The 22553-nt window shown below is 37.6% G+C and overlaps 2 protein-coding genes across 3 annotated transcripts in view; one reads left to right on the plus strand and one right to left on the minus strand.

Moving 5' to 3' along the window:
- The window catches only part of CENPP (centromere protein P), a 329764-nt gene that overhangs the window by 151119 nt on the left and 156092 nt on the right, over nt 1-22553 (plus strand). The window lies entirely within an intron of this gene.
- The window catches only part of ASPN (asporin), a 33994-nt gene continuing 20805 nt past the window's right edge, over nt 9365-22553 (minus strand). For both annotated transcript variants that reach the window (XM_054588014.1, XM_054588013.1), the window contains exons 6-8: nt 13876-13969; nt 13341-13479; nt 9365-10598 (exon numbers count right to left, since the gene is read on the minus strand). In XM_054588014.1, coding sequence (XP_054443989.1) covers nt 10401-10598; nt 13341-13479; nt 13876-13969 — 431 coding nt within the window. In that variant the 3' untranslated portion in view covers nt 9365-10400. The remainder of the gene's footprint in view (nt 10599-13340; nt 13480-13875; nt 13970-22553) is intronic.

Genomic DNA, 22553 nt, shown 5'->3' on the forward strand with positions numbered 1-22553 from the left:
GAAAGAATAAGACCTATTTACCCATTCTTGACCTGGATACTGAGATCCCTTCATACATGTCTGAAGTATTTTCTACTTTTCCAAAAACTATTTAAAATCTCATTTTTAAGATAGTTTAACATAAAGGTGATTTTCTTTTATACAGCAAGCATAATGTGGAGTATTTCAGTGTCACTACTACAAAACAGTCACAGGGACATAAAGTACAGCATAGAGAATAGTGTCAATAATATTGTAATAACTATGTATGGTGCCAGGTGGGTACTAGGAACAACGTGGGGATTACTTTATAAATTATATGATTGTCTAGCTCCCCTGCTGTACACGTGAAACTAACACAAAATAATATTGAATGTAAAATGTAATTGAAAAATGAAATTTAAATTAAAAACCAAAGAAAAATAATAAGCATTAATCCTATGCTGGGATGATCAAAGATGGTGGAGTGAGTGGAAGTTACACTAACCTCCCAACCCCAATCTGGCATTATAACTAAATTGTAGAGAAATTACCCAGAATAAACAACTGAACAGTAGTGAGAGAGAAGCCTTATAATCAGAGACAGACAGAAGAAACAGCTTCAGCACAATGTGACTGATAGGGAGTGTAGATGAGATGCGAGAGGGCTGGCTGCGTTCTCTCAGGCTGGAGGAATATGTCAGCAGCTGGGGAATCCCCCTGAGAAGTGTGGGATGTAAACCACAAGCCGGGCTCCCCTTCATGGCTTTCACTTAAGAGCTGTGAAAGTATACAACGTCCAGCTGCAAAAACTTGCAGGGTTTCTCTCTGCCAGAGAGATGGCTGGAGATTCAGAGAGCCATTTAAAGGGCCAATGCATCAATTTTCATTTGCAGCCACTTACACTAGATTCCAGCAAACTGGAGAGCAGAGTGGACTGGAGCTGCTTGAGGAGAGACTGGGGATGAAGGCTTTAGGCAGAGGACTGAGAGAGCAGCCGCTGGTATCCTGTGTTGAGTCATCCTCGTGCTGAGTCATCATCCCTACAGCAGCAGCCATCCTGCTCAGACAGTCCACTCCCCTCCAAGAAGCATCAGTCTGAAGGGAAGTAATTGCCCTGCCCCCAGGAGTTACTCAGCCCTACCCTGTGGAGCTTAAGCCTGGCTGCTGATTGCAGAGTGACTAGATTAACAACTGAAGGAGTCAGCCACAGACAGTAGGTCCCTGGTAGATCCTCCTCCACCAAAGGCAGATCCAGAAAGGAAAAACAGTAGTAAATACTAGATGCTACTGAGACAAATTCCACCATGGTCTTCCTCATGATTTGTGATATTTTATCTCCTGCATAGTTTTTTAATATTCATTCCTTTTCTTTCAAGTGTGTGCCTATTAAGTCACTAGATTTTATATTATAGTTTATTTCAATTCTCATTTTGTTCCTTCCTTATTCCATTTACCTTCTTCTTTCCTCATTTTTTTTGCTTTAAATTTTGTTCTTTCTCTAACTATGATTTGTTTCCATTCCACACTCTTACTATTTCTCCCCTGTCCAGCCTATCAAAACCAATTTTCTTGTCAGTGGTCATCTCACCTTCTTTATCCCACTCAAAATACCTACATTTTCTCTCCACCTTTATCAGTCTTTGATCATTGGTTGTGACTAGGGTAGTTGTCATTGCATTTTTACAGTTTTATATCTACATCTTGACTATTTTTGTATTTCAGATCTCAAATTTTACCACCCCCCCTACTCCATTCTGCCGCCATCCTGCCTATTCTTGTTTTCATCTGAAATTTTAATTTTTCCCCGTCTTAGCCTGGTTTTTAGTCCTCACTCTTAATAGTCCCTCTCCTCTGTCATTTCAAAATCACTTCCCTTTCCTCTAGACATCTCAAGCTTTTCATTCTTTCTTTTTCCCCTATATCATTCCCACTTATATTATTCTTGGCTCATTTGTTGTTGATAGTGCTGTGGTGGATCTTTTTCTCCAATTTGGTTCCTTTTTTAAAGAAAAATATTTCTTCCCTTTTTCTCTCTCTCTCACTTTATTTTTTATTTGTCTTTAAACTTAATGTTATGTTTCCCTTGTATTACTCCATTCCAATTTCTTCATTTCCTTTTTACTTATGATATAAATTTTACTTTCTTTGTATTGCCCCAGTTCCCTACTCTTATTAGTCCTCCATCTACCCTCTCAAAGTCATTTTTCTATCAGTTACTCATCTCATATTCTCTTTTCCTTTCTTATAATAGTCTTAATATGTTTACACTCATTAATATTGGCTCATTTGCTGTTGATAGCAGGATTGCGGGTGGGAGTTATTTTCACAGGTGTAGGTTTGTTTCCTGAGCTATGGGGTTTTTCTGGCAGCACCAGCACATCAGCATAAAACATGTGGTGAGCGGAGTGACTCTCAGTCAGCCTGCTGGAGGCAAGAATCCACCAAAGAATGACCCAAAAACAACCAAAATCTAATTACATCTAGGGAGCCACTATAAAAGGCATAAAGGGCATCGAAAGAGATCAAGTCCAGGAGATCAAGGAGATAGCACCACTGAATCCCACAAGTCTCCTGCTGTAGAAGTTCACACCACAAAGACAGGGAGTCAAAGCAGATCAATTTAAGACATGGAAACAAACAAGAAGAGACTCCCCTAAAATGGAGAGACAAACAACCACCAATCAAAAGGAAAGGAGGAATCCCCAGAAAGTGCTCAGTGAAGTAGACAAGTACTGTCAGACATTAAGTTCAAAACAACAGTTATAAGGAAGCTCAATGAGCTCAGTGAAAATTACAAAGAACTACAGGGAAGCTATAAGGAACTCAGTGTGAACTACATCAGCATGGAAAAGGACATAGAAACTCGATAAGAGCCAGGAAGAAATGAAGAATACAGTTTCTACATTGAAGAACACGGTAGAAAGAATGAAAAGCACGCAAGATGAAGCAGAGGATCAAATCAGAGATCTGGAGTACAAGGTAGAAAAAACTTCCTAGAAAGAGGAAGAAAAGAAAAAAATACTAAAAAAGAATGAAGAGGATTTAAGAGAGCTACAGGACAACATGGCATGTAATAATATCTGTATAATACAGATACCAGAAGGAGAAGAAGAGGAGCAAGGGATAGAAAAACTGTTTGAAAAAGTAATGACAGAAAACTTCCCTAATTTGATGAGAGAAAAATTCACACAAATCCAGGAAGCACAGAGAGTCCCAATCAAGATGAACCCAAAGAGGGCTGCTCCAAAACACATCATAAATAAAATGTCAAAATTCAAAGACAAAGAGAGAATCTTAAAGGTAGCAAGGGAGAAACAGAAAGTAACAGACAAGGGAGCTCCAATAAGGCTAGCAGCTGATTTCTCAATGGAAACACTACGAGCCAGAAGGGAATGGCAAGAAACATTCCAAGCAATGAAAAGGAAAGGCCTGCAACCTAGACAGCTGTACCCAGCAAGGCTCTTATTTAAAATGGAAGGCAAAATAAGGAGTTTCCCAGACAGAAGAAGGCTAAAAGAATACACCTCCACTAAACCAGCTTTGCAAGAAATACTAAAAGGACAGCGTTAAGAAGGTGAAGAAAAAGAGTGAGAGAGAGAGGAACACAGGCACAAAGGGGAAAAATTGAAATGAATAAGTACCTATCAATAATGACCTTAAATATAAATAGATTAAATGTTCCAATCAAAAGTCATAGCATAACTGAATTGATAAGAAAACATGACCCACATATATGCTTCCTGCAAGAGACCCACCTCATACCATAAGACTGGCATACACTGAAAGTGACGGGTTGCAAAAAAATATTTCAAGCAAATGGACAGGAAAAAAAAAAGCTGGGGTAGCAATACTTTTATCGGACAAAATAGATTTCAAAACAAAGGCCACAAAAATGGACACAAGGAGGACACTTCATAATAGTGAAAGGGAGAATCCATTCAGGAAGACATAAACATTGTAACCTATATGCACCCAACATAGGAGCACCCAAATATATAAGGAAAATCTTAGAGGACTTCAAGAAAGATATAGACAGCAACACACTTACAGTAGGGGATTTAATGTCCCACTGTCAATAAAGAATCAACAAGGATACTGTGGCACTGAATGATGCTCTAGATTAAATGAACTTGATATATACAGAGGCATTCATCCCAAAGAAGCAGAATACACATTCTTTCCAAATGCACATGGAACATTTTCAAAGATAGACGACATGATAGGACACGAAACAAACATCAACACATTCAAGAAGATTGAAATCATATCCAGCACTTTCTCAGATATGGTAGTTTGGAACTAGAAATCAACCTCAAGGGAAAACACTCAAAACATTCTTCCACGGGGACAGAATAACATGTTATTAAACAATGAGTGGGTTAACTATGAAATCAAGAAAGAAATCAAAAAGTTTCTGGAAACAAATGAAAATGAACACACAGCACCCCAAAACCAATGGGACACAACAAAGGGAGTCCTGAGAGGGAAGTTCATAGCAATACAGGCCTACCTTAAAAAGACAGAAAAATTTCAAATAAACAACCTAACCCTAAATCTACAAAACCTGGAGGAACAATAACAAACAAAGCGCTGAGTGAGGAGAAGGAAGGAAGTAATCAAGATCAGAGCAAAATTAAATGACAGAGACTAAAGTAAGAATTCAAAGGATCAATAAATCCAGAAGCTGATTTTATGAAAAGATAAACAAAATCGACAAGCCTTTAAGCAGACTCAACAAGAAAAAAAGAGAGAAAACCAAAACTTAAAATCAGAAACAAAAGAGGAGAAATTACAAGCAATACCACAGGAGCACAAAGTATTGTAAGAAATTACTACAAACTGTATGCTGAGAAAGTTGTAACCCTGGGTAAAATGGATCAATTCCTGGAAATACATAATTTTTTTTATGAGGCCAGCATCATTCTAACCCCAAAACCACATAAAGACAAAACAAAGAAAGAAAACTACAGGCCAATATCACTGATGAATATAGACACTAAAATCATCAATAAAATATTGGCAAACCAGCCTCAGCAATATATTAGAAAGATCATATACCTTGATCAAGTGGGGTTCATCCCAGGTCATACCACTGCAAGGATGGTACAATATATGCAAATCAGTAAATGTAATACACCACATAAACAATATGAAAGACAAAAGCCACGTGATCATATCAATAGATGCTGAAAAAGCATTTGATAAAAGTACCGCTCCCATTTATAATAATTAAAAAACACTCAGCAAAGCGGGAATAGAGGGAGTATATCTGAACACAGCAAAGGCCATATACAAGATACCTATAGCCAACATCATACTCAACGGGCAGAAACTAAAAGCTTTCTACCAAAGATCAGGCACAAAGCAAGGGTATCTGCTTTCACCACTTCTGTTCAACATAGCATTGGAAGTTCTAAGGACAGTGAAAAAAAAAAAGGACATCCAAATTGGAAAGGAGAAACTAAAGTTGTCATTGTTTACAGATGACATGATAGTGTACATAGAAAACTCTATAGACTCCACCAAAAAACTACTCGACCCAATAAATGAATCTGGCAAAACAGTGGTATGTAAAGTCAATATTCGGAAATCGAAGGCATTTTTGTACACCAAAAATGAAATATCAGAAAAAAAAATTAGGGAAAAAAATCCCACTTACTATAGCACGAAGAAAAAGTACCTGGGAATGAACCTAACCAAGGATGTAAATGACCTGTACTGAGAAAACTACAGAACTCTGGAGAAAGAAATTAAGGAAGACACAAATAAATGGAAGCATATAATGTGTTCATGGATTGGAAGAATTAACATCATTAAAATGTCCATACTTCTCAAAGTAATTTACACTTTAATGTAATCCCTATTAAAATACCAATGACATATTTCACAGGTGTAGAACATACATTTCAAAAATGTATATGGAACATAAATGACTCCGAATAGTCACAGTAGTTTTGAGAAAGAAGAACAAAGCAGGATGGATCACAACACCTGATACCAAACTATATTACAAGGCCACTGTAATCAAAATAGTCTGGTAGTGGCATAAGAACAGACATGTAGATTAATGGGACAGAATAGTGAGCTCAGAAATAAACCCATGTCTCTGTGGTCAATTAATATTTGACAAAGGGACAAGACCATAAAATGAAGTAAAAATGCCCTCTTCAACGAGTAGTGTTGGGAGACCTGGTCAAGTACATTTTAAAAAATGACACTAGACCACCAACTTTTACCATATACAAAAATAAACTCCAGATGGATAAAAGACTTAAATATGTCATGTCACCATAATAATGCTAGAGGAGAACATAAGTAGAAGAATTTCAGATATCCCCATGCAGCAATATTTACACCAATATGTCCCCTATAGCAAGAGATAGAAAGGAAAGAGTAAACAAATGGTTCTACATCAAATAAAAAAGTTTCTGCATGGCTAAAGAAAACATCATCAAAATGAAAAGGGAACCAACTATATGGGAAAATATATTTGCTTATGATATCTTGCAAAAAGGTTTGATCTCCAAAATATATGAAGAACTCATGCAACTCCACTCCAGAAAGACAAACAATCCAGTTGAAAATGGGCAAAGGGTACTTCCAGCCAAGATGGAGGCATAGGTAGATATACCTTGTGTACTCACACAAGCAAAAGAAGGACAACAAATGGATTTAAATACAAAAAACAACCAGAACTGCCAGAAAAGTGAACTATATGGAAGTCCAACAAACAAGGAGTTAAAGAGGACATTCGTCCAGACTGCTAGGAAGGGTGGAGATGGGCAGCAGGGTTGGACAAGAAGGGGTGGCAAAGTGGCTGCTGGCAGACTGGGATATCCCACGTTTGCGTGCAGATAGACCAGAGGAACAACTGGAGAGTGAGAGAGACCCAGAGTTCCAGCACTGGAAAATAAAGACTCAAAACCTCTGGCTGTAAAAAAACCTGTGGGTGCTGCGGCAGTGGGAGAAACTCGCAGCCTCACAAGAGAGTTCGTTGGAGAAACCCACAGGGTCCTAGAACCAGAAGGGCCCGATTTGCTTCTGGGTAGTGAGGGGAAACACTGAAAGCAGAGTGAGAGCCGAGCAAGCAGCATTCTTCCTTCTCTGACCCCTCCCCCACATACCACGCCACAATGCAGCGATGTTCATCGTCCAGTCCTGCTGAATACCTAAGGCTCTGCCCCTTACAATGTAACAGGTGTGCCAAGACAAAGAAATATGACATGAATGAGAGAATAGATCAAAACTCCAAAAAAAAAAAAAAAACTAAGCAATGAAAATATAGCCATCCTATCAGATGCAGAGTTCAAAATACTGGCAACCAGAATGCTCACAGAAATGGTTGAGTATGGTCGCAAAATAGAGGAAAAAGTGAAGGCTATGCAAAGTGAAGTAAAGGAAAACATACAGGGAGCCAACAGTGAACGGAAGGAAAGTGGGAGTCAAATCAACAATTGGGAGCAGAAGGAAGAAACAAACATTCAACCAGAACAGAATGAAGAAACAAGAATTCAGAAAAATGAGGAGAGGCCTAGGAGCCTCTGGGACAACTTTAAATGTTCCAAGATCTGCATCATAGGGGTGCCAGAAGGAGAAGAGGAAGAACAAGAAATTGAAAACTTATTTCAAAAAATAATGAAGGAGAAATTCCCCAATCTGGCAAAGGAAATTGACTTCCAGGAGATCCAGGAAGCTCAGTTCCAGAAAAGTTGGACCCAAGGAAGCACACCAAAGCACATCATAATTAAGTTACCCAAGATTAAAGATAAGGAGAGAATCTTAAAAGCAGCAAGAGAAAAGGAGACAGTTACCAACAAGGGAGTGCCCATAAGAATATCAGCTGATTTCTCAAAAGAAACCTTGTAGGCAAAGAGGGCCTGGCAAGAAGTTTTCAAAGTCATGAAAGACAAACACCTACATCCAAGATTACTCTATCCAGCAAAGCTATCATTTAGAGTGGAAGGGCCAATAATGGGCTTCCCAGATAAGGTCAAGTTAAAGGAGTTCATCATCAAATCCTTATTATATGAAATGTTAAAGGGACTTATCTGAGAAAAAGAAGGTCAAAACTATGAACAGTGAAATGACTACAAACAACGGTCAACAACTGAGCCTAAAACAGAAACAAACTAAGCAAACAACTAGAACAGGAACAGAATCACAGAAATGGAGATCAAATGGAGATCACAGTGTTGGGGAGAGGGGAGGATGGGGGAAAAAGTGCAGGATTTAAGATGCATAAATGGTAGGTACAAAGTAGACAGGGAGAGGCTAAGAATAGTATAGGAAATGGAGAAGGCAAAGAACTTATATGTATGACCCATGGACATGGACTAAGAGGAAGGAATGCTGGTGGGAGGCAGTTGCAGGGCTGAGGGAAATAAAAGGGGTGGAAAAAAACAGGGAAACTGTAATCACATATGAATAAAGTACACTTTTAAAAAAATAGGCAAAGGACCTGAACAGACACTCCTTCAAAGACGGCATACAGAGGGCCCAGAGGCAGATGAAAGGATGCTCAGCATCAGTAGCCAAGAGAGATGCAAATTAAAACTGCAATGAGATACCACTCCGCACTGGTCAGAATGACCATCACTAACTAATCAACAAACAACAGGTGCTGGCGAGGTTGTGGAGAACAGGGAACCCTGGTACACTGTTGGTAGGAATTCACACTGGTGCAGCCACTGTGGAAAAAAGTATGGAATTTCCTCAAAAAAAAAACCAAAAAATGAAACTACCTTTTGACCTGGTGATTTCACTGCAGATATTATACCCTAAGAATCCTGAAACACCAATTCAAAAGAACCTATGCACCCCAATGTTCACAGCAGCATTATTTCCAGTAGCCAAGTGCTAAAAAGAGCCCAAGTGCTATATTTACAGAATGGAATACTACACAGCAGAAAGAAAGCAGGAACTCCCACTCTTCACGACAGCATGGGTGGAACTGGAGAGCATTGTGCTAAGTGAAATAAGCCAGGCAGTGAAAAACAAATACCATATGATCTCATCTGTAAGTGGAACCTAATGAACAAAACAAACAAGCAAGAAAAATAGGTCAGAGGACATGGAAATGAACAAAATGACAGTGACCATAGGCAAAGGGGGAGGAGGATAACAGGAGAAAGAAGGGGAAGGGTCAAGGAACACATATAAAGGACCCATCGACAAGGACAACAGTGGGGAGGATTGAATATAAGAGGCGGGTCAGGGCAGGGGAAAGCAATGGGATACTCGGGACGACTGTAATTGAACAATTAAAAAAATTTTTAAATGCTATGCTAAAAAATGTTGCTCTATATTGATTTTTATGAAAAATAACACCCCCATGGCAGAAGAAAAATTCAATCAAAGCACAAATGTTTTACTTCAAACCAATTTTTAATGGTCTCCTGATTTCCCAGTTTTACTTATGTTGAATGCCAATTAAAAAATACATGAAGTACTCTTGTTTTATTCAGAGCTTTTTGGTTTTTTGTGTTTTATTTAATGCTCTGCCTATTTAGTTAGTACCTGCTATGTTTTTCAGAGTTATCCAGTCTGTGCATATTTGAGGAGATAATTTTCTGTAGAGTTTAGAGTGTCTGGCTTTCCAACCAAGGCCTTATAAAGGAACATCTTGAAAACACCCCTTAGCTCTGAGATGAGAATGTTACATAACTTACCAATTGACATACTATGAAAAGCTTATAGTAACTTTGATAATAAAATATGAGTTACAGATTTTATATAAACACTCAACTATACATTTTATAGAGGTTTTATAAGTGAATAATTTAAAAAGTAAAGCATGTGCTGTAGCTCAAAAAGCAGCTCTTATGAATAGCATCTGTCAAGATGGTCATTACACTTACTGAAGGTTTTGTTATAAAGGGTCAGTTTTAAACATAAAGACAGTAAGGCCCTAAGACATGATAATTTGAATAAGATTACATCAAACCATACTTTAACATTTTTAGAAATATTACAGTTCAACCTCAAATTATTAAAGAACAAATAAGAATAGTATAATGTACTCTTCATCTCACTGCCTTGTTAATTTTGTTTTCTTAACAGCAAATAAAAGAACACAGATATTGCTAAGTCAAGCATTCCATTTACAGTACAGTTCTTTTTAACACATATTTGGTAACAAAGTGTTAAATACTCAGTGTCTTCTTTTTTTTGAGAAAGAATATCCAAGCATGAGATATATGCAAAATCATGTGTATGTGAAAAGAAAATGCAGTCGATGCTTGTTTCTCTTAATTCTGATATATCAATAGCTTTGCAAAATTCTGATGAAATTTTTTGTCCTAAAGTCAGTCACTGGATATACCATATGGGAATAGATTTTTGCTTCTGAGCATAATACCAACATTAATAATAGAGTTCAAGTACCCCAAATGCAACAATTTTTAATTTTAGATTAAATGGATATTATTAATTGCTAATTATTATTCTCTGAAGTTCCCAAGCTGAACACTCATTCTGCTCAAAACACAACGAAATGTTGCAGGTTGCACTTCCCAGTACTTCATCGGGTTGTTGAATAAACTTATTGCACTGTATAAAGATTTCTTCATCTTTGGCACTGTTGGGCAGAAGTCATTCACTCCCACTTTTGTAATTGAATTAGAATGAAGGAAGATTACCTGTTTTAGTAGGGAAAAGAATGGATTTTAAATACATAGTACATGTAAAAGAATATACTCTTTATAGTTCATAGGCTTATTTTACACTGATTTGAATGTATTTCACTTAAAATGTACTCATTTATAACTGTTAAATACTTAATTTAACAACTCAAGCTCATGTGTTATACACAAAAGTGTTTTATGTGTGCAGTATGATACAGGACTCATGCCGAGGCCTAGAGCACACTGCTTGGTAGACATCATTCTTCTCTACACATGTATGGGGGGTGGAGGTGAGTAGGGGGGGTGGGGTGTGTGTGTGTGTGTGTGTGTGTGTGTGTGTGTGTGATCATTTCAGTGCCATATGTACAATAATTTTAAAAGTGTTTTAAAAGTATTAGAGCCCTGAATAGTGTGGCTCAGTTGGTTCCACAAAGCAAAGGGTTTGATACCAGGTCGGGGCACTTGCCTGGAATGCGGGTTTGGTCCTCAGTCCCTGGTTGGGGTGTGTACAAGAGGCAACTGATCAGTGTTTCTCACATCAATGTTTCTCTCCCTTTCTCCCTCTCTCTCCCCTCTCTAAAATAAATAAGTAAGTAAGTGTTTTTAAAAGTATTAAAAATGAGCAGAATAATGCAATTTAATGCTTCAAGAATTAGGCTTGCAGTATGAATGTGAAGAATCCAGCATTTTATGTAATCAAGGAAGGGAAGTGTAGAGCTGCATTTTTGTAAGTTGTTTTATAGAAAAATGTATCTATCATCATCTTAAATATATATCTGTAATACAGCATCAGTAGTTGAATATTTGCACCAATGCAGAAAATGCAATATTATTAGTTTTGTATATGTCTTTAAATTAAATTATTATTGAGGATGGACAATATATAATCTTCTTTTCATTCCCTTTAAAACTCTAAATTCCTTCTTTGGGCTTTTTTGGCAACTGAAATTTCTGGGTAGTAAAAACAATATACTTAACTGATAGCAGTTTGGCATATTAAAAAAGTTGGACCCTTTTGCTGGCAAAGCTAAGATATTGGTCTGGCTGTTTCTCTGGAATCTGCCTTTATGTCTTGGTGAGATTGACCTGAGCCAGTCATGAGAATTCTAGGCATTACTAAAACCTTTAAGTTTAATGTTAGAGTCCCCCCTGTGCCTCTGTCTTGGCGATTTTGTGACAGATGCTTTTGTGATTGCTGTGCATTTCCCAGAAGCTCAGTGTCAGTGCAAGGTGTCATTTATCACCATACTGACTGCATTGGAAATGGGAACCAGCGCTGGACACATGTCTGTTTGCTTTATGAATAGTCATTAAGTTGTACCCTTATGACTTGTGTTCCTCTCTCTTTGTATTAAAATTCTATTCATTTTGTTTAAGTGCTAACAAGAGTGTGGGTAGACTTAAGAGCTCCCAGAAGCTGGGATCAGAGTTGTGGACTCAAGTACGCAAAGATGGGACAGCTCTAGAGAGAAATGACTCAGGTCCAGCTTGCTGGTTAAAAATAGACATTTAAATCTACGACTTTAAAAAGTAAGAGCAAAAGCTGTAACTTTGAGATGAACACCTGCATATAGCAAATTCATTTTGATGGCTTGCATCTCAAAAGAGTGTAGTTAACAAAACTTTTAAAGATAAATAGGAAAGAAATGTAGAAGCAAGTAGTTGAAAGCCCAGCTTTGTTCTCAATATGTTTTTGCTTCTTGGAAGATGAGAACATTGTACAGCGAGAAGTCATTCACTCCCACTTTTGTAATTGAATTAGAATGAAGGAAGATTACCTGTTTTAGTAGGGAAAAGAATGGATTTTAAATACATAGTACATGTAAAAGAATATACTCTTTATAGTTCATAGGCTTATTTTACACTGATTTGAATGTATTTCACTTAAAATGTACTCATTTATAACTGTTAAATACTTAATTTAACAACTCAAGCTCATGTGTTATACACAAAAGTGTTTTATGTGTGCAGTATGATACAGGACTCATGCCTGTCACAAAATCGCCAAGACAGAGGCACAGGGGGGACTCTAACATTAAACTTAAAGGTTTTAGTAATGCCTAGAAAACAGAAAAGCATATGAGAAGAAGAGACTAAGGTGAAATGAGGTTACGTATGGATTCTTAATTTGAGGTCTGTAGATGAGAATCAGGGAGATCTGTAAAACTTCTAAAACTTTGTGCAAAAGGTTGTTTTCATTTTTATTCTTGAGAGGATCTCTATGTAATTCTCCAAGGATTCTGTGGCCCCTCCCAGCTAGTCAGGAGTTGCCAGATTAAAGGAAAATGATTTTTAGTAATGAACAAGAAATGTGACCCTCTAATGTTCCAAATACTGACTTTTGATTTTATATTATGGCTTGAATTTTTTAAAAAGCATACACACTTCTAACCTAGCACCACTTTGGTAGTTAAAATACCTAGGAACTTGTCCACATGGTTTGCCTTTATTAAGCATGCCCAGAATAAAAGAATATGTGGTCTTACTTGATTTCCTCCACATAGCCACTGCCACCCAGAAACCTGAAATTAGTTAGTACCTGTGTCATAATGGCCTTGGCAGTTTCAGTAGGAGAAAAGGAAGGATGGACATGGGTTACCTGAGTGTTTTAGCTGATGTTCCCATAGAAACCATCCTCCACGCGCTCTCCAACTTTACCCTTGGAACTTGGTTTTTGCTTTAGGTGTTAATAGATTTCATAAGAACAAAGAAAAGTACTAATATCTACTTGTATAAAACACAAGTAGAATGTCTTACCTGGAGGTATTTCAACTCCTGTAATCCTGAAGGGATTTTTCTTAGTTTATTGTTTTCCAAGTGTATTTCTCTTATGCGTGGTATGTTAGCAAGACTTCCATTTTCAATATCTGTGATTCTGTTGTTTCCTAGGCCCAGCCTAAAAGTGATATAAAATTCATCAACTCTGAAGAATGGAGTGATACAGTCAGATGAAAACATGAAAGAGTTAGAAATATAAACCTGTCCTATATATGTGTTCAGAGGAAGGTATTTCATGGTTTTATTTAATAACCTATTTCAGTATGTTACCAGCCCTCTCCTCCACTCTCAGAAAATTCTTTGTGTAACATTTGAAAATTGTTTCCTCATCCTACTTGGTGCCTCTTCCATTATTGAAACAGAATAATAGCAGTACTTTCCAGTTTTCCTTTCAAAATCTCCAGTAGTATCAATATAATCTTGACTAGGTCCCTATAATATTCTCCAAGAAATTTCATTAATATCTTCATCATATAGACTACCACTTGTAAGTTAGAATTTGGGGAATTTTTACCTTTGCAGATCCTTGTATCGTTTAAAATCCTCAAGTTCCACTGTTGAAATTTTATTAAAATCTAAATGAAGCTCTAATAAAGTTGATGGTAGTTCTAATGATAAAGAGAGAAAGGTGTGTTAGATCAAGTAAGATCAAGCCCCATTGATTGTACTTGTTAAGTTTCACATTATAGTCTTAGGTAATTTTTTAGGAATCTACTTTTATTAAACTTTCTATTATGGAAACTTTCACACCTACAGAAAAATGGAAGCTGGTATTACAAACTATCTTGCTGTTGCCCAAGTTCAACAATTATCTTAGTATTTCCAATCTTGTTTCATCTACCCCATTAGTTATTGATTATTGATTTTTTTAATTGAAATTTTTGAGGTGACCTTGGTTAATAAAATTATATCACTTTCAACTTTACAGTTCTGCAATACAACATCTGTATATTGTATTGTGTTCACCACCCAAAGTTAAGTCTCCTCCTGTCATTTATGCCCTCGTTATTGTCCTCTACCTTCCCTTATCCCCCTTTCTCTCTGCTGTTTTCTATGTCTATGAGTTTTGTTCTCTCTCTTTTTTTTTTTTTTTTTTTTTGCTTAATCACTTCACCTTTTTCACCCAGCCCACCAACCCCCCTTCTCTGATTACTGTTATTAAAAACAACTGATTTTTGTTTACTCATTTTTTTTGCTGGCCTATTTAAAATTAAATTCTATGCACAATGTTATTTCACTTGTAAAAACTTTACTAGATGTCTTTAATTCATAAAGTCATCTCCTATTTATATAATCATCATGTGAATATCACATCTAACAAAATTAATCATAATTATCTACTAAATCTAATATTAATTTCCCTAATGATCTCAAATATATTATTTTGCAGTTGATTTGTTCAACTTGGGATCCTAATAAAGTTTACAGAATACATTTATTTGGTTCTTATGTTTCTAAAAATCTATTCTTCTACTATATTCTCCCTCCTTTTCTTCCTCTTCTATCAAATTGTTTCAGATATTGATTTGTTTGAGATACGCATTTGTGAGATTGGCTGATGACTTCCCAAGATAGTTTATCATGGTCCTCTAGTCCTATTAATTCTTAGGACCTAGTAGTTAGATCTAGAGACAGACCAAGTTAGACTCAGAAGATCACCCTTTCACCTGATGCTCTTGGCATTCATTGATGACTGCTAGGTCCATTACTTCATTAAGAATGGGAACATGATGATTTTCCTGATTTTGTCATTCTTTAAGCATTTATTAGGTGGAATTTGCTAAAGAATTTTTTTCTTCATCAGTTATTTAGTTACTGTGTAATAGAGCCTTGCAGAAAAGCTTGATTCTTTCAAGAAATGAATTAGTACAATACCCAGGAGTAACCAGTGAATTTTTTTTTTTTAAAGATGGTGGCAGAGTAGGAGAGTTTATCTCATACCACCTCCCAGAACCAAGCTGAAAATAAAAATAAAGAGAGGAACTTCCACCTTAAATAAACAACTGAGGACTGCCTAATGAGGAGATACTTAACCAATCATGGGCAGAAACCACCTCATGACTGGTAGAAGGGCAGGCACACAAAAGGGGCCAGCATCATTTTCAGAGGTGGCTGGGTTACGACCAAGATGGGGGCATGGCGGAGGGAGCCGCCCCCAGAGAGGAGTGAGGCCTGGACCTCAGACCATGCTCCCAAGCATAGAGTGCCAGTGTTGGGATCACCCACCCATGCAGCATGCAGTGGTGAAAGGCCATGGGTTTTTTTGCCTGACAGAATAAGTAGGAACCTGCTTGAGACAACGCCACCTTTGTTTTTTTTCTTTCTTTTCTTCTAAGGGGCCAGTGCAGAGATTCTGTGTTCCCAGCCACTCACCTTTGGCTCCGGCAAAAGGTGGGCAGCACTGTCTGTAGTGGAGCAAAGAGAGTCTGGATTTGGGACCCTTGGGGGAGGGCCATGGGGGAGTGGCTGCAGGGTTCCTGGTGCTGTGACATTAACGCCATACTGCAGCAGCCATTTTTCTTGAGAAAAGCAAAAACCCTCCCAGGGGAGAAACAGTTACTCCATCCTGTGGGAAAACTGCTCGCCCTAGCCTCTGAAAGCCTCCTAATCCCATCCTTAAGTCCTGCTTGCCACACCCTTTGAAATCCTGCTTGCCCCACCTGGCATCTGTCTCAGGTTCCCCCAACCTGCATCTTATTCCCTGCCAAGGAGACAGTAACATAGGAACATAGGTAGACTCAGGAGTGTTAGAGACTGACTTTAGGGCATGGCCATTGCATACAGCTTCTCAGGAACCAGATTGTGCTTCCAGCTCACAAGAAAGCCTAGGAACACTGTGAGACCCTAACTCTGGGCTCTGGAAGTCCCACCTCCTACCCTACTATGGGCTTTGCCCTTCTGAGTTCAGGAAAATAATATGTGACAGACTGAGACATGTGAACACACCAACTATCTTCCCTGAAGTCTGAATGGCACCTCCTACAGGAGATCCACACATCCCATCATACTGATTCTACCAGAAGCCCTCTTAGAAACAGACAGGTCAGCAGCTAGACTAAGACTAATGGCAGGACTGCAGGCAGAGGCAGGTGAAGGCAGTACCTGAAGTGCTTTTGGATATTAGTTGAGCCACCCTTGGTCCTGGTACTGCTAAAAAGCCAGGAGTGCAGAGCAGTGAGGAAGACCGCAGAGTCTGTAGACTCTGTAGAATGCTTGTAGCTTTGAACAGGCTGCCTAAAGCTAGATGAGGACAACTTCAGAACACCAGAGATATATCCAGAAGGAGAAGCCAGCAGGCAAGCACTAGACTTTTCTGAGACAAATTCCACCTCAATCTTTTTCATTATTTGAGTTTTCTTTCACATTGCTTTTTAACTTTTTTCCTGTTTTTTAATTTTGTTCCTATTTTTCCACTTCAGATCTCTTATTTTGCCACCTTCCTTCCCTTTATATTCATTTTAAGTTTTATTTTTTCCCTTTCTTCACCTTGTTTCTATTCTTTACTCTTACCTCTCCTCCCTCTATCCTCTCAAAATCATTTTTCTTTCCTTTAGTTATCTGATACTCTTTTTTCTTTCATATAATATTCTCATTCTCTTTCCACCTTTATTACCCTTTGCTCATTTGTTGTTGACATTGCTGCTGTTGTTGAGGGATATTGTTGCTGGCATGTGTTCTTTTCTGTGTTCTTTTGTTATTCTGTCAGAACCTGTACAACAGCATATAAGACATGGTGGGCATTGACTCTCAGTTAGCCTGCTGGAGGAGAGCACCCACCAATGAACAAGCCAACAACAATCAAAACCCAAATAAAATAGGAGAGTGCACACAAAACTTCATAAAGTGCATCCCTAGAGCATCCAGCTCAGGAGGTCAAAGAGACTGCGCACTTAGTCCCACAGAACTCCTCCCACTGAACGCCACTGCATGAAAACAGAGAGTCAAAGCAGATCAATCTAATACATAGAAACAATTGAGTCACCTAAAATGGGAAGACAAAGAACCCCCAATATAAAGTAAAGGAGGAATCCCCAGAAAAAGAGCTAAATTAAATGGAGGCAAGCAATTTATCAGACATAGAGTTCAAAATAATGGTTATAAGGAGGCTCAAGGACTTACTGAGAACTATAAGGAACTTTATGGAGCTACAAGGAACTTCATGGGAGCTACATCAGCATTAGACAGGACATAGAGCCCTGGCTAGTGTGGCTCAGTGGATTGAGCACTGGTCTGCAAATGGAAAAGTTGATGGTTCAGTTGCCAGTCACAGCACATGCCTGGGTTGTGGGCCAAGTCCCCAGTTGGGGATGTGCAAGAGGCAACCTGTTAATGTATCTCTTGTGCATTGATATTTCTCTCCTTCTCTTTCTCCCTCCCTTTCCTTTTCTCTAAAGCTAAATAAAAATGAAATTTTAAAGATATAGAAACTGTATAAGAACCAGGTGGAAATGAAAAATGTGGTAGGAGGAATTAAAAGCAAGCTAAATAAAGCACAGGATTGAATCAGCAAGTTGGAAGACAAGGTAGGATAAAACCACCCAGTCAGAGCAACAAAATGAAAAAAGACTTTGGAAGAATGAGAATAGTTTAAGGAATCTTTGAGACAACATGAAATGTAACAATATTCGTATCATAGGGCTACCAAAAGGAGAAGGGAGCAAGTGATAGAAAACCTGTTTGAAGAAATAATGACAGAAAACTTCCCTAATTTGGCAAGTGAAAAAGTCTCACAGGTTCAGGAAGCACAGAGAGTCCCAGTCAAGATGAACCAAAAGAGGCCCACTCAAAAGACACATTACAATCAAAATGGAAAAAGTTTAAAGACAAAGAATCTTAAAGGCAGCAGAGAAGAAACAGCTAGTAACATACAAAGGAGCTCCTATAAGACTATCAGCCAATTTGTCAATGGAAACCGTACAGCCTGAAGGGACAAAATATTCCAAGTAATGAAAAACAAGGACCTGCAACCAAGACTACTCTGTCCAGCAAAACTCTCATTTAAAATTGAAGGCAAAATATTTTCCCAGGTTCAAAACAAAACAAAAAAAAAACCAAACAAAAAAAAAAACCCAACTAAAGAAATACATTTCCACTAAATGGGCATTGCAAGAGATATGAAAGGGACTGGTTTAAGAAGAAAAAGATATATAGAGAGAAACACAGGTACAAATGGAGAAAATGGCAGTGAATAAGTACCTATCAATAATAACCTTAAGTGTAAATATATTAAATGCTCCAATCGAAAGATATAAGGTAGCTGAATGGATAAAAAAACACAACCTGCAAATATGCTGTCCACAAGAGACACACCTCAGAACAAAAGATGTACACAGACTGAATGTGAAGGGATTGAAAAAAAACATTACATGCAAATGGACATGAAAAAAAAAAAGCTGGGATAGCTATACTTGTATCAGACAAAATAGACACAAAACTAAGTCCATTATAAAAAGACAAAGAAAGTCACTACATAATTCTTAAGGGACTATCCAATAAGAGGCTATAACCCTTGTAAACATATATACGCCCAATGTAGGAGTACCTAAATATATATAGAAAAAGTTGGAGTGCTTTAAGAAAGAGATCGACAGGAATACAGTCATTGTGGGGGATTTTAATAACCCACTGTCAACAATGGACAGATCTTCCAGACAAAAAATCAACAAGGATATGGCAGCATTAAATGACATACTAGATCAAATGGCTTTAATTGATATTTACAGGACATTTCACCCCAAAGAAGCAAAATATACATTCTTCTCAAATGTCCGTATATTATTGTCAAAGGTAGAACATGTGGCAGGACACAAAATAAGCTTAAAAAAATTCAAGAAAATTGAGATCGTATCAAGAATCTTCTTGGATCACAATCGCTTGAATCTAGAAACTAACCTTAAGGGAAAAAACCTCAAAAACATTCAAATACGTGGAGGCTGAATAACATGTTATTAAATACTGAATGGGTTAACAATGAGGTCAAAGAAGAAATCAGAAAGTATCTGGAAACATGACTATGAATACACAACATCCCCAAACCTCTGGGACATAGTGAAGGCAGTCCAGAGAGGGAAGTTCATAGCAATGCAGGCCTACCTAAAGAGGATAGAAAAATCTCAAATTAACAACCTAACTCTTCACTTAAAAGGACTAAAAGAACAAGAACAAAAACAGCCTGGAGTGAGAAGGAAGGAAATAAGATCAGAGCAGGCAAAACAACGCGCGCGCGCGCGCGCGCACACACACACACACACACACACACACACACACACACACAGATTCCCGCCCCCCCCCCCCGCCGCCCCCCAAGTGTCAGTGAGTCCAGGAGCTGGTTCATTGTGAACAGAAATAAAATTGACAAACCCTTAACCAGACTCATCAAGAGAAAGAGAGAGGACTCAAATAAAATCAGAAATGAAAGAGAAAAAGTGACAACCAATACCACAGAAATACAAAGGATTGTAAGAAATTACTATGAACAGCTATATGCCGAGAAACTAGACCACCTGAGTGAAGCGATAAATTTCTAGAAACATACAGTGTCCAAAACTGAATCAGGAAGAAGCAGAAAATCTGAAGAGCCCAATAACAACTAGCAAAATTGAACCAGTAGTTTAAAACTTCTGGCAAACAAGAAGCATGACCAGATGGTTTCAAAAGTGAATTTTACCAACCATTCAAAGGAGTTATTAACACCTTTTCTCAAACTATGCCAAAAAATTCAAGAAGAGGGAAGACTCCCAAACTCTTTTTATAAGGCCAGTATTATTCTAATCCTAAAACCAGCTAAAGATACAACAAAGAAAATTAAAGGGCAATATCTCTGATGAACATTCATGTAAAATCCTCTACAAGATACTAGTAAACAAGATCCAGCAATACACTGAAAAGATTATACACCATGATCAAGAGTGATTTATTCCAGGGATGAAAGGACTATACAATATTTGCAAATCAATAAATGTGATACATCATGTAAACAAAGTGAATGGAAAAACAGTCACATGCTCATATCAATAGATGCAAAAAAAAGCATTTGATAATATCCAGCACCCATTTGTGATTCAAAAAAAAAAAAAAAAACCACTCAGGAAAGTGGGAAGAGAGAGAGCATAACTCAACATAATAAAGGCCATATGCTGAAAGCCTGCTGCCACTGTCATACTCAATGGGCAAAAACTAAAAGCTTTTCCCTTAGGATCAGGAACAAGACAAGAGTTTCTGCTTTCACCACTCTTTTTATCATAATACTGGAAATCCTAGCCACAGCAATCAGACAAGAAGAAATAAAAGGCATTCAAACTGTAAAGGAGGAAGTTAAACTATCACTCTTCAGAGATGACATGATAGTGTACATTAAAAACCCTATAGGCTGCACCCCAAAATTTTTTGACCTAATAAGTGAATTCCACAACATAGCAGGATACAAAGTTAATATTCAGAAATCGAAAGCATTCTTGTACACTAACAATGAACTATGAGACAGAAACTAAGAAAAAAATTATTATAGCAACAAAAAAAAATAGTGTACCTCAGAATAAATTTACGATGTAAAAAACCTTTACTCAGAAAACTATAGAACACGGAAGAAAGACATTGAGGAGGATAGAAACAAATGGAAGTATGCACCCTGTTCATGGATTAGAAGAATTAACATCATTAAAACGTGCTTAGTACCCATAGCAATCTACTGATTCAATACAAAATACTGATGGCATGTTTCACAGATCTAGAACAAGTATTGCAAAAATGTATATGAAACCAAAAAAGATCCCAAATAGCCTTAGCAATCCTGAGAAACAAGAGCGAAGTTGGAGGGATCACAGTACCTGATATCACGGCCACTGTAATCAAAACAATCTGGTACTGGCATAAAAACAGACATGTAGATCAATGGAACAGAATAGCAAGCTCAGAAATAAACCCATGTCTTTATGGTCAATTAATATTTGACATGGGCATACAATGAGTAAAGACAGTCTCTTCAATTAGAGGTGTTGAAAAGACTGGGAGATGTAAGTCATGGTACCATAAAAATCCTAGGGGAGAACATAGCCAATAAAATTTCAGATATCTCCTATACATTTTTGCTAATATGTCTCCTAGGGCAAGGGAAATAAAGGAAATAATAAGTGGGAATACATCAAATTAAAAAGCTCCTGCAGAGCTAAAGAAAACATCATCGAAATGAAAAGGAAACCAATTGTATGAGAGAACATATTTGTCAGTGATATATTGGATGAAAGTTTACTCTCCAAAATATGACTCAACACCAGGAAGACAAATAATCCAATTAAAAAATGGGCAAAGGACCTGAATAGACACTTTCAAGGAAGACTTACAGATGACCAGGTGAAAAAATGCTCAACATCACTGGCTGTCAGAGAGATGCAAATTAAAACCACAATGATATTTCACTTCACGTCCTTCAAAATGGCTAACATTAATAAATCAACAAGTGCTGGTGAGGATGAGGAGAAGACAGAACCCTATTGCACTATTGGTCAGAATGCAGACTTGTGCAGCCACTGTGGAAAACAATATGATATTTCCTCAAAAAATTAAAAGCAGAACTACTTTTTGACCCAGGAATTCCACTGATGGAAATACACCCTAAGAATCCTAAAACACCTATTCAAAAGAATTTATGCACCCCTACATTTATAGTAGCACAATTTACAATAGCCACGTGCTGGACACAGCCTAAGTGCCCATCAGTTTATGAATGGATTAGAAAACTGTGGTACATTTATTCAATGGAATACTATGAAGCAGAAAAAAAGAAGGGATTTCTGCCTTTTGCAACAGCATAGATGGAACTAGAGACTATTATGCTAGGTGAAATAAGCCAGTTGGTCAAAAACAAGTACCATATGATCTCACTTATAAGACAAATCTATTTAACAAAATAAACTAATGAGCAAAAGAAAACCAGAGTCATAGAATCATGGAATAAACTGATAGTGGCAAGAAGGTGGTGGTGGGAACTCTTCGAAAGAAGGTGAATTGACTAGTCGAGGTACCTATATGAAGGACTCATAGAAGTGGACAATAGTGTGGGTATTGACTGTAGAAATGGGGACGGGCTGGGCATAGGGGCAACAAACGGGGGGAAATGGTGGCAACAGTAACAGTATAAACAATAAAACATAAAAATATCACTATGAACACATGGATTTTTACTCTATTTGATAT

Source organism: Pteronotus mesoamericanus, unplaced genomic scaffold (assembly GCF_021234165.1).
Source record: "Pteronotus mesoamericanus isolate MK-2021 breed Mesoamerican mustached bat unplaced genomic scaffold, CSHL_Meso_final scaffold_125, whole genome shotgun sequence".
Classification (NCBI taxonomy): Eukaryota; Metazoa; Chordata; class Mammalia; order Chiroptera; family Mormoopidae; genus Pteronotus; species Pteronotus mesoamericanus.